The 13,190-nt window shown below is 44.7% G+C and overlaps 1 protein-coding gene across 4 annotated transcripts in view; it reads left to right on the top strand.

Annotated features, from left to right (window-relative positions):
* The window catches only part of phldb2b (pleckstrin homology-like domain, family B, member 2b), a 102,330-nt gene that overhangs the window by 52,261 nt on the left and 36,879 nt on the right, over positions 1-13,190 (top strand). For all 4 annotated transcript variants that reach the window (XM_084049168.1, XM_084049169.1, XM_084049170.1 and 1 more), the window contains 3 exons: positions 3,352-3,536; positions 5,579-6,278; positions 7,117-7,601. In XM_084049168.1, coding sequence (XP_083905294.1) covers positions 3,352-3,536; positions 5,579-6,278; positions 7,117-7,601 — 1,370 coding nt within the window. The remainder of the gene's footprint in view (positions 1-3,351; positions 3,537-5,578; positions 6,279-7,116; positions 7,602-13,190) is intronic.

The raw sequence follows: 13,190 nt of genomic DNA, 5'->3' as shown, positions 1-13,190 counted from the left end.
TAATAACAAGCCAATCGAACCAAAACAACACATACGATTCCAGCCTAGTGGGTTTTTAGGCTAATATTGCTTAGCAACAAAGTGCTTCCAGGGAAGTAAGGGGGGGGGGGGGAAGTCAGTCATTATCAGAGGGGTGGAAAACCACAATTGTAGACCCCTCACTGTTTCAACAGATTTAGATCCAGGGTTTTCTGGGTGGGGCCGGGGGCCTCTTGTGGGAATTCCAAAATATTCTGTGGTTTTCTTTTCCATTTCTCAAAATTCCTACACTGGGGAAGTGGACTCGAAACTACTGCATGTGTGTTTGTTTTGGATCGTACAGTGTGTGTGTGTGTGTGTGTGTGTGTGTGTGTGTGTGTGTGTGTGTGTGTGTGTGTGTGTGTGTGTGTTGGCCGCTGTCCTGTGTGCACTTCGCCTCCAGTTAACCCTTTAAGACCGGGAACGCATCTGTGTCATTTTAAGATTTCTTTGGCTCTATAAAAATAGCAGATATACAAGCTCATAGCGCGGCACCGAGTGCCACGCTACAAGCTTGTAGATCTGCTATTTGTTTTTTTAATCGTGAAAATGTGTGCAAATCTTTAGTTTGAATATATATATATACTTTTTTAAAGCGAAAGTTTTTAACTCAAATCTTTGCTTCTGGGGATTTTATAAATGTCTTCTAAATCCTAACAGTTTTTTTTTTTTTTTTACTTATGTTGCTATATTTTCCATGGTTTTCAAACTTTTTTCATGTCAAGGACCCCCAAAATAATATGTATTTGTTCACGGACCCCCTACAAATTATTTTGTTCCAGGGACCCCCAGAAGCAAAGATTTGAGTTCAAAATGATTTGCACAAATTTTCACGCTTTTTCCAAAAAATAACAGATCTACAAGCTCATAGCGCGGCACTCGGTGCCGCGCTATGAACTTGTGTATCTGCTATTTTTATATAGCCAAAGAAGTCTTAAAATGACACACATGCGTTCCCTTCCCGGCCTTAAAGGGTTAAGGATTGTTTTGGTTGGGTTTGCTCTGCCAAGGGCCCTGGTCTATGAATAACCTGGTCTTCAGGTAACAACTCAAAACAAGACCCACATTTTCATCTCTCCCCCCTCTCTCTCTCACTTCCTTTTATTGCCCCCCCCCCCGCCCCCTCTCTGCTCCTCCGCTCCATCCCTCCTCTCTCTTCCTGTGGCTGCTCTCTCGCAGACGTTTTAAAGGTTTTTCCTCCCACAAACTAAACACAGAAAGGACAGATAATGTAAATGCTCATCAACGTGTTTGTTTTCGTTGTTTATTATTGTGGTTTCATTCTGTCTCTCTCTCTCTCTCTCTCTCTCTCTCTCTCTCTCTCTCTCTCTCTCTCTCTCTCTCTCTCTCTCTCTCTCTCTCTCTCTCTCTCTTACTGCCTTCATCTCCACCCAGTACGAACCCTAACCCCAACCTGAACCTTTTCATAATTGTAACCCTAACTCTAAAAATATTTTTTTAAACCATAGAAATTACCGGTTTTCGTCAATGTCCCCACAAGGTCGATTTTCTCTACTGTCCTCATGGGATTTTGGTCCAACACAGTCATGTTACACCGTTATCTGTTTACAAGGTTCCTTTCTCTCCTTGTCTACGCTAACCAGTGGTGGAAAAAAAGTACTGTAATGTTTTACTTAAGTAAAAGTATCAATACTGCAATGTAGAAGTACTCTGTTACAAGTAAAAGTCCGGAATTAAAAATGTACTTGAGTAAAAGTACAAAAGTATTGGTATCAAAATGTACTTAAAGTACCCAAAGTAAAAGTACTAAAATATTGGAAATTAGCAGATGTACAAGCTCACAGCACGTCGCATCGGCTTGTAGATCTGCTATTTTCAAATAGCCTAGGTATAAAATAGGGCCAAAGTGGTTAATGTATGTTTTATAATGTAATAATGCATATTTACAAAGTTTGCAAAATTTTGAAAACTAAAGTTTTCAAAATTGTACTTAAAGGGCAAGACCACTTTGGTAGAGGTTTGGGTTGTATAGTTACCTTGCCATGATGTAACTCCAAAGGTGGACAAGAAATCAAAAGTAATTGCTCCTTGATTAGAAATTGATAATTCAAAATATTCTCCTCATTGACTTATATTGTATGGTGAAACAGCTCTAAAACTCACTCTTTTAGCACACAAACGAACACAAACAAAGCTGATTCAGACAATATAGAACATCACCAAACGCAGTACTGTTTATTTTTCAAATAAAAATGTCAACTTCCTGTTGATTTTACAATTTGAAGATGTGGATCCAGATCTGCGGATCCAGTCCGTGTTTTCCTCCTAGTAAAAATAGTAAAATCAACAGGATGTTAACATTTTTATTTAAAAAATAAAAATCACACCCTGTGTGAAGGAAGCGGTGCCTTTGGGGCGGGGCTTCACTCATTTCAGTTCGTCCCTATTGGTGGTCTGAGTCCACTTACCAAATTTGTACTTGGTAGCATGCTGCAAACTGGAATAATGGCTGTTTAAAGCCCAGCCAATGGGCAGACAGAGGGGGCGGGGCTTAAGTAATTACAGTTTGTCCCTATTGGTGGTTTTAGTCCATGTCCAAAATTTGTACTCCGTAGCATGCTGCGAACTTGAGTTATGGCTGTTTAAAGGCCAGCCAATGGGAAGACAGAGGGGGCGGGGCTTGAACAATTCATGCTCGGCCCGTATTGGTGGTCTAAGTCCACATACCAAATTTGGACTTGGTGGCATGCTGCAAACTGGAGTTATAGCTGTTTAAAATCCCGTGCTCATCCCGTGCTCATACGGGCGGACGTCCCTGGGGGTCCCTGGACCCCTCTTTGATAACCGGTGGCACGTGTGGCAAATGAGAGGAGAGATGGCATAGGCAATCTCCAAGTCTGTGTGTGTGTGTGTGCGTGTGTTTGTATGTGTTGCTTCTTTGCCGTGCTCATCCCGGGCTCATACGGACACACAGACGGACACACAGACGGACGGACACACAGACACCGAGTCAAAGCCACGTATAGAGCGGTTGGCACCGCTAACAAACAGTACTGGGTTTTGTGACGCTCTATATTGTCTGAATCATCTTTGTTTGTGTTCGTTTACGTGCTAAAAGAGTGACTTTGAGAGCTGTTTCACTGTACAATTTAAGTCAATGAGGAGCATATTTTGAATCATTAATTCCTAATCAATAGAGTAATCATTTCTTATTTCTTATCCACCTTTGTAGTTACATAATGGCAAGGTAACTACACAACCCAAACCTCTACCAAAGTGGTCTTGCCCTAAGGACAGTACTTGAGTACATGTACTTAGTTGCTTTACACCACTGACGCTAACCTCCTTTTATTTCTCTCGCTCTCTGCGCAGACTACCTGAAGTTCAGCAGTGACTACAGCCATTCGGTGGTGGGCGGGGCGAGCAGCGCCCGGGGCATGCGCTCGGCGTCGGAGCTCCGCGACTTGATGGACACGCTGCAGCGCAAGAAGGTCGCCCTGGAGAACAGCCTGAGAGCCAATGGCGACGCTAACCCCTCCTACTTCAGCATGACACAGGTGAGCAGTGATCTAGGCTCAGTGGCTCTCAAGCGTTTTTAATGTCAAGGACCCCCAAATTGACACTTATTAGCCCCGCGGACCCCCATTTCAAAAGATATGCCACAGACCCCCATAAGAGAAGATTTCTTTTTACGGCTCTAGCAGTGATTCTCAACCATTTTAATTTCAAGGACCCCCCAGTTTGACATGCATTAGGGTTACAGACCCCCATTTAATGGCATTTCTATCACTTGGACCGCAATTTATATTGTAACATCTATGTCAATTTAACTCTGAGAGTGTGGAATGGAACCAAATGGACCCTGTTGTTAGGGTCCATTTGGTTCCATTTGTACACTCTCAGAGTTACAGACCCATAAGGGTCCATTTGGTGCCTAATCTATCATTTAGCTGGGGACCCCCTGGAACCCCCTCAAGTACCCCTGGGGGTCCCCGGACCCCACTTTGAGAACCAGTGATCTAGGTTCAGAGACAAACAAGCACACCTGTGTTTCGCAAGGTTACGGGCAAACATGGCTGAACGATTAGATGTCATCTCGATGAAGGATGTTTTTTTCCATTTAGCCACAGTTTTCTGGAAGGGATGATTTAGGTTACAGAGTTTACTCATTACAAGTTGTGTCAAGTAACTGAGTACATTTACTTAACTACTGTGCTTAAGTACAGTTGTGAGGTATTTATTACTTTACTGGAGTATTTGCAATTTTCTCCACTCCACTACATCTCAGAGGAAAATATTGAAATTATTTGAAAACTTTATTTACTAGTTACTTTGCAGATATAAATTATTACATTATAAAACATACAGTAACCACTTTAGCCCTATTTTATACATAGGCTATTTGAAAATAGCAGATCTACAAGCTTACAATGTGTCCCGAGGCGAAACGTTGTGAGCTTGTAGATCTGCTATTTTCAAACATTTTAGTGCTTTTACTTTTGGTACTTTAAGTATATTTTGATGCCAATACTTTTGGAATTCCGGACTTTTACTTGTAACAGGGTATATTGCGGTATTGATACTTTTACTTAAGTAAAACATTTGAGTACTTTTTCCACCACTGTTACTCAGTGCCAAGCGGGGATAACCTGGGTGTATCCATTAGCCTGGTTTACATTACAAGGTCTAGAAGGGCTTGGAAGGTTTAATCATTAGCCTGCTTTCTATTACAGGGTCAATCAGGTCCTGTCAGGGTTGACCCATTTATTAACTGTGCAACATTTTAAATTCGAGTTATTTTACTGCCATCATTTCATGATAATTTTAATATTCAATAAATAACGTGATGGAATAGGCTCTATGCACAGCAGCCATATTATCACTTCCTTCACAGGTGTTACCAATGATACTAATGAAGGCTCTGTTCCATTTAGTCTAGCACAGTGGTTTCCACGACCCCCATAACTCTGAGAGCGTACAAATGGAACCAAATAGACCCTTACGGCCGGGTCCATTTGGTTCCATTCAGTGGCGTCGTTAGGCGGGGGCTTCGGTGGCTATAGCCACCAATGTTTTATCCAAAGCCACCAATAAAACAAAATAAAATATTTTTTTTTTTTTTTTTTTTTTTTTTTAAATTATATATCTATCACCCTAACCTACCCCTACCCCTAACCCTAAAACCGAAATAAATTAACAAAAAACGGGGAAAAAAGTACCCAAATCCGCGAAATCCGCGGAAAAAAATCGCGCGCGCCCGGTGGGAGGGGCACATGCACGCGCGCGCCCCAACCTAGTAGAGACCTAGCGACGCGTCTGGTTCCATTTGTACACTCTCAGAGTTACACACCTGTAAGGGGCCATTTGGAAGCCCATGAGGGTCCCTGGACCCCAACTGTAGACCCACTGGTGTAACAGAGTGTTTCCAGTGGGCCAACATGCACAATATCAGCACCCTGACTCTGTTTGACCAGAATGGAACAGAGCCTTCATTAGTATCATTGGTAACACCTGTGAATGTCTTCATAATATGGCTGCTGTGAATAGAGCCTATATTGAAATACTTTGGTTGGTAACATTCTCTTTCTCATTCTCTCAGTCTCCTCCCACCACGCCTGTCACCACCTCGGCCTCCCTGTCGTCGGCCTATCAGGAGCAGGCCAGGCGCTTCTACGGCTCCGAGCGCCCGCCCTTGTCTCTGAAAACCTCGGCTCCGCCCTCTCCCTCCCGGCGCTCCGACTCCCGCGCCTCCTTGGGCCGCAGCAGCAACCAATCGCAGGACAGCAGCTTCGGCCTCGGCCTCGGCGACAGCCGCCGCCTGCACAACCAGAGCTCCTCCCCTTTGCTGTCCATGTGGAACGGCGGCGGCTCGTCGAACTCGGTGGGCGGCGGCGACGGCAGCAGCAGCGTGCTCCTCTCCCCTCCTCCGCTGTCCTGCTCGTCGCCTCGCTCGGGGGGTGGCGGCGGCGCGGCCAGCGTGCCCTCCAGCCCCCGCCTGGGGCGCCGCAGCTACGGCAACCAGGAGGCGAGTTCGTCGTCGTCCTCCTCTGGGCGAACCAGGAAGTACTCGGCGGGCTCTCTGAGCGGGATGATGATGACCCACACCGGGAGCCACAGCCGCTCGCTGCCCCGCCTCTGCCCCTCCCCCTCCTCCGCCCGGGACTACAGCAACGGGGCGTTGACGTTGATGACGCTGCCGCCCCGCCGCTCCGACACCGCCGCCGGGGCGTACAAGCTCGGCAGGGACCACTACAACAACAACAACAGCAGCCAGAGCGCCAACCTCAACCACCACTACGGTAATTTGACTTAACTGGAGTATTTCCAATAGGCTCTATGCACAGCAGCCACATTGGAAATTGGGCCTCTTCTTACTTCCTTCACAGGTGTTACCAATGATACTAATGAAGGCTCTGTTCCATTCTGGTCAAACAGAGTCAGGGTGCTGATATCGTGCATGTTGGCTCACTAGAAACACTCCATCTTGGTTCCCAAATGGCCCCTTATGGTGGGTGTGTAACTCTGAGACCCGTAAGGGTCCATTTGGTTCCATTTGTACACTCTGAGTTATGGGGGTCCTTGAAAATTAGGCAACCACTATGCCACACTAAATGGAACGGAGCCTTAATTAGTATCATTGGTAACACCTTTGAAGGAAGTAAGGAAGGGGCCCAATTCATTCCCAATATGGCTGCTGTGCATAGAGCCTATTGTCTATACTTGTACTTCTACTCCACTACATCTCGGAGGCAAATATTGTACTTTTACTCCACTGCAATTATTTGAAAACTTGAGTTACTAGTTACTTTGCAGATATAAATGATTACATTATAAAACCTACATTAACCACTTTAGCCCTATTTTATACCTAGGCTATTTGAAAATAGCAGATCTACAAGCTCACAACGCGTCGCATCGCGACGCGTTGTGAGCTTGTAGATCTGCTATTTTTCAAAAAATGTTGTACCTTTTACTTTTGGTACTTTAAGTATCTTTTGATGCCAATACTTTTGTACTTTAACTCGAGCAACATTTTGAACACGGGCCTTTGACTTGTAACGGAGTGTTTTTAATCTTGTGGCATTGCTACTTTTACGCAAGTGAAACATCTGCCTATACTTCCACCGCTGAACGCAGGGCACGGCGCGACGACGCAGGGCGAAGGCGTGGTGTCCATCTCTCTCTCCTCCCCCAAGACCCTCTCACCCCCCGTCTCCGCCCCCACCTCCCCCGCTCTCGTCCCCTCCACCCCGCCCGACGTGACCATCCCGTCCAACAAGACGGGGGGCTCGACGTCCCCCCGCGTGGCCAAGAAACTCAGCCTCACCTCCACCAGCTCCGTGGGCTCCCTCGAGCTCTCCCCGGAGCTCGGCGGCGGAACCGGACACGGAGAGCGGAGGTCGTCGTTCGGGGGGAAGGCCGGGCTGGAGTCGCCGAGCCTGGGGATGGGCCTCGGGGAGAGGAGGCAGTCGTTCGGGAAGGCGGGGGTGGCGCCACCCGGCGGCGGGGGATTCAGGGAGCGGAGAGGGAGCATCAGCTCCCTGAGCGGCAAGGAGGAGCTCACCGACTACCATCACCGGCAGAGAGACGAGAGGCTCCGAGAGCAAGAGGTGGAGAGACTGGTAAGTGACTCAGTCTCTTTTACTTAACCCATTAAGACCTGAGGCGATTTTTTTTGAAAAAAAATATAAAAAGTATTTTTTCACAATTTTTCAAAAATAGCAGATCTACAAGCTCGTAGCGCGGCACTCGGTGCCGCGCTACGAGCTTGTAGATCTGCTATTTTTGAATAGCCAAAGAAATCTAAAGTGACACAGATGCGTTCCAGGTCTTAATGGGTTAAGTAAAAGTGTCAATACCGAAATGTTGAAGTACCCCGTTACAGGTAAAAGTTCGGAATTCAAAATTGACTTGACTAAAAGTATAAAAGTATTAGTATCAAAATGTACTTAAAGTACCAAAAGTAGAAAGTAGTCATTATGCAGGATGTCCCATTTCACACGTTTTCAAATATATAAAATGTCAAAATATCTTTTGAAAATAGCTCACAATCCATCGCATCGCGACGCATTGTGAGCTTGTAGATCTGCTATTTTCAAATGGCCGAATTGCATATAGGGCTGAAGTGGTTAATGTATGTTTTGTAATAATAATCAAAATCTACAAAGTAACTAGTAACGAAAGTTTTCAAATAATTGTAGTGGAGTAAAAGTACAATATTTGCCTCTGAGATGTAATGTAGTAGAAGTAAAAGTATGGGAAATTAGAAATGCTCAAGTAAAGTACAAATACCTCAAAATTGTACTTAAGTACAGTACTTGAGTAAATGTACAAAGTTACTTTACACCACTAGTAAGTGTAGTGTGCGTGTGCGTATGCGTGTGTGTGTGTGTGTGTGTGTGTGTGTGTGTGTGTGTGTGTGTGTGTGTGTGTGTGTGTGTGTGTGTGTGTGTGTGTGTGTGTGTGTGTGTGTGTGTGTGTGTGTGTGTGTGTGTGTGTGTGTGTGCGTGCGTGCGTGTGCGGAGGGTGTACATGTTTTGTCTTTTTAATTCTACATTCAAATCGTTGATGTCTCCTAGAATGGGTCCATTTGTTATTCGACAGTAGCAGTTGAAGGCGTACGGCCTGGCACACGGGGTGCGTTAACAGAGAGTTCAGGAATGCCTTCGCTCATGCTAACGCTCCCACTCATCTTCTGAGGGAGATTAACACACACACAACCCACACACACACACACACACACACACACACACACCCAGGGTTGCCAGATCTGCTTATTATAACTTCCCCGCAAGATTGTATTTGAAAATAGCAGATCTACAAGCTCACAACGCGTCGCATCGCGACGCGTTGTGAGCTTGTAGATCTGCTATTTTCAAATAGTTCATGTATATGTTAAAGTGCTCATGTGTGGCCCATAGTCGCTTCTTTTGGGCTGGTTTTCCTAGACCTGGTTGCTTGTTTCTCGCACAGAATCTGGCAACACTGACACACACACACACACACACACACACACACACACACACACACACACACACACACACACCATGCGCACACAAATCTGAAGGTTCACCACTGGGTAGATGCCTTTGGCAGCTAGCCCGTGCTAACAGAGTTATTCTTACCCTTACGTTTTCGGTTTTGTGTGTGTGTGTGTGTGTGTGTGTGTGTGTGTGTGTGTGTGTGTGCGTTGGAGGCATCTGGAGGTCCGCCCAGCCCCATGGTTGAGACCACTGCACGGCCCACAGAAGCCACCAGTCAGATGTGGGGTTCTGAGAACCACGTTAGATTAGAGGCAGGGAACCGTGGCAGAGCAGGTGGATAAACACATGCTTCAGTGGTGGGAAAAAGTACTCAAATTCTTTACTTAAGTAAAAGTACCAATACTGCAATATAACAACACTCTGTTACAAGTAAAAGTCCATCATTCAAAATTGACTTGAGTGAAAGTACAGAAGTATTGGCATCAAAATGTACTAAAAGTACCAAAAGTAAAAGTACTAAGATGTTTGAAAATAGCAGATCTACAAGCTCATGTACTTAATTGTACTTTAAGTACAGTATTTAAGTAAATGTACTTAGTTACTTTCCACCACTGCACATGCTTCAGCGTACACACATGCGGAACACATACCGATGCTTTGCTCTCACACACTCTCTCCTCGAGTGCACAAACGCATGCACAAACGCACGCAGATGCTTGCACGAACACTTATTCAAGAGACCCAACATGCAGTTCCCCCATGAGCTAGCGCTTGCCGGCAGCGGCGGAAAATGGGAAGAAACCCCCGAGCAGAACCTGGCCGTCAATCTGCCTTGACCGTTTGGGTTGAGAGAGAGGGAGGGGGAGGGGGGGGGGGGGGCGGGGGGGGGAGAGGGAGAGAGTTGTACTACACAGACATGCAAAAGTGTCACTTTTCAGCTACAGTCACCTTTTTGAACCCAAATAGGGCAATTGTGTGACACCTGACCCGAAAGAAAACAACATGTTGTCACCTTTTTCACCTCGGGGCTGTTTGCATGCCTGACTACATCGTTGCTGTCTGGCAGAAACCTCAAATCTGGCTATATTTCAACTTTTTGGGGTAAATGAGTGCCTTCATTCGTCATACGAGTGATGTGCAAAAGTAGTGAAAATAGCAGATCTACAAGCTCACAACGTGTGGCGATGCGACACGCTGTGAGCTTGTAGATCGTCTACTTTCGAGATGGAACGAGATGCTGAATCGCCGCCGCAGGAAGGGAGACCCGTGGAGTCGGAGGCAGTTCCAGCGGCGGAGGGAGATGGGCACTGTTTAGCAGCTTACATTTCAGTATTCACTATCTTCCCATAGATGGATGGAATTTTGCTCGCCAGGAGTTCAAAGGAGCCTATCCAGAGCTCTCTGCATAGCAAAAGGAACAGACATGTCTGTCTCTCCCTGGCTGTCTCCCTCAGTCTCTCCATCTCTCTCTCTCCTTTTTCTCTGAGTTCTGCAGTGTGCGCGTGCGTGCATGCGTTTACGCACATTTGCACGCAGGTGTATGTGTGTGTGTGTGTGTGTGTGTGTGTGTGTGTGTGTGTGTGTGTGTGTGTGTGTGTGTGTGTGTGTGTGTGTGTGTGTGTGTGTGTGTGTGTGTGTGTGTGTGTGTGTGTGTGTGTGTGTGTGTGTGTGTGTGTGTGTGTGTTAATTGCAACATCCCTGGTTTGATTCCATCTAGAGACCTCTGTTGCATGTCCTTCCCTCTCTGTCCTCCCAGTAGTGTCTCTCCACTGTCCTCCTAAAGCATAAACTACCTAAAACAAAGAATAATGCTTGGATTTAAGATGTTTTTTTATAGAAAAAATATGTCCTGATTTCTATGAGACACATTCACATCACTGGACTAACATACAGACCTGAGACTTGACAGCTAGCACCATTTGTGTTGTCTTAACCTGCCCTCTAGTGTTTGGAGTGGTACATTACATTAGCTTAATGTGAAACATTGGTGGAGTGATTCGACATGTACAGTATATTGTGTATGAAAGTTATCGCTCGCAATGCGATGTGAGCTTGTATTTGTGCTATTTTCGCTAGATTCTTTTTTCTCCCCAATTTCTTTATTTCTTCATTTAACCCTTTAAGACCTGAAGCCGATTCTACATGTCTCCTAAATCCCAACAGTTTTCTGAAAAACGTTTGTTTCTATATCAGTGGTGCTCAATCTTTTTCATGTCAAGGACCCCCAAAATTATATGTATTTGGCCGCGGACCCCCATCAAAATATCTTGTTCCAGGAACCCCCAGAAGCAAAGAATAGAGTTAAAAATGTTCGCTTTAAAAATATAAATATTCAAAGAGCGCACTCTGTGCCGCGCTATGAGCTTGTATATCTGCTATTTTTGAATAGCCAAACTGTAAAATAATGCTTTTTAGCTCAAATCTAAAAATGACACAGTTCCAGGTCTTAATGGGTTAAAAAAAAATGTTTACAATTGCTTAGATTGATTAGTTCGATTAACGGTTGCACCCCTACAAGTCATAATTGTTCCAGTGACTCCATATCTATAAGGTTGTTTTGTGAACAAAGGTACATCAAAGGGTACATGTTTCCGAAATGGAATGCTGCCTGGGCTTGCTAGCCAAAATGGTTGAGAAAGGGAAGGGGAGAGAAAAGACTTGCTGCAAACAGAAATCAGTCAAAGAAAGCTGGATAGAGAGGGAGAAGAAGGGATGGCAGAGACGGAGAGAGCAGAAATTCTTCCCTCCCTCTTTCCTCGAATCCTCCCCCTTCTCTTTCTCTCTTGAGAGGAATAGACTTCTGATGCTCTTCAGTGCTTTAGGAGCAGTGGTGGAAAAAGTACTCAAATTCTTTACTTTAGTAAAAGTACCAATATTGAAATACTCTTTTACAAAGTAAAAGTCCAGAATTAAACATTTACTTGAGTAAAAGTACAACAGTATTGGCATCAAAATGTACTGAAAGTACGAAAAGTAAAAGTACTAAAATGTTTGAAAATAGCAGATCTACAAGATCACAACGCGTCGCGATGCGACGCGTTGTGAGCTTGTAGATCGTCTATTTTCAAATAGCCGAGGTATAAAATAGGGCTAAAGTGGTTAATGTATGTTTCATAATATCATAATTTATATCTGAAAAGTAACTACGGTAGTAACTAAAGTTTTCAAGTAATTGTAGTGGAGTAAAAGTACAATATTTGCCTCTGAGATGTAGTGGAGTAGAAGTAAAAGTATTGGAAATTAGAAATACTCAAGTAATAAAAAGTAATACAGTACTTAAGTAAATGTACTTAGTTACTTTCCACCACTGTTTAGGAGAGAGGGAGAAAGGAAGGAGGGAAGGAAGAAAGAGAGAAGGTGAGAGAGTGTCAGAGGATGAATGCTTTAATCTCCTTGCTCCTATATTAGTCAGGGGGCCCGAAAGCACCAGCTCATGTTACTCCTGTTGCCCCCCCCTCACTGTCTCATTCCATCTCTTCCTCCTCTCCATCTGTTTTTTCCCATCATCTTTCCTTTTCTCATGCCCTGTTGCTTTTGTTGTTTAAAGCCAGAAAACGTATATTCCTCTCTCTCTCTCTCCCCATCTCTCTCTCTCCCTCTCTCTCTGTTTCTCTCTCTACCCCCGCTCTCTATATATCTCTCCCCCCCTCTCCCTACCTCCTCCCCTCGCTAGTTAACCCTTTAAGACCTGAGGCGATTCTTAAAAATGATTTCTAAATCCTAACAGTTTTTTGAAAAAATCAACAACAACAAAAATTCAAGATTTAAAAAAAATAGCAGATCTACAAGCTCATAGCGCGGCACTCGGTGCCGCGCTATGAGCTTGTATATCTGCTATTTTTGAATAGCCAAAGAAATCTAAAGTGACACAGATGCGTTCCCGGTCTCAATGGGTTAACAGCTGATTACTATAAGGGCTCCACAGAGGCTTGTGCCCATTAGAATAGAACAAGGTGTCAAACTGGCAAAGGCTTCTTTTTGACGCGTCTCTTGGCAGGTACTGGGCGAAAGAGAGAGAGAGAGAGAGAGAGAGAGGTGCATGATTAAACTGTGTGTGTATTATAATTTGTTTTTTGGACAACACATCTGTAGTGTGTTTGAAAGTGTGCAGGAAAGAAAACCATGTTTCTAACAGTCGCACACTGTCATTAGTTCTCTCTCTCTCGCAACCCTCCTCTTTCTTCTCCCCTTTTCTGTCTCTCTTTCCCTAATTCAGTCTGTCTACCC

Source organism: Gymnoscopelus microlampas, assembly GCF_963454915.1.
Source record: "Gymnoscopelus microlampas genome assembly, chromosome: 22".
NCBI classification, from domain to species: Eukaryota; Metazoa; Chordata; class Actinopteri; order Myctophiformes; family Myctophidae; genus Gymnoscopelus; species Gymnoscopelus microlampas.
Note: the sequence above shows the minus strand (reverse complement) of the source record. Positions and strands in the feature narration are given on the sequence as shown.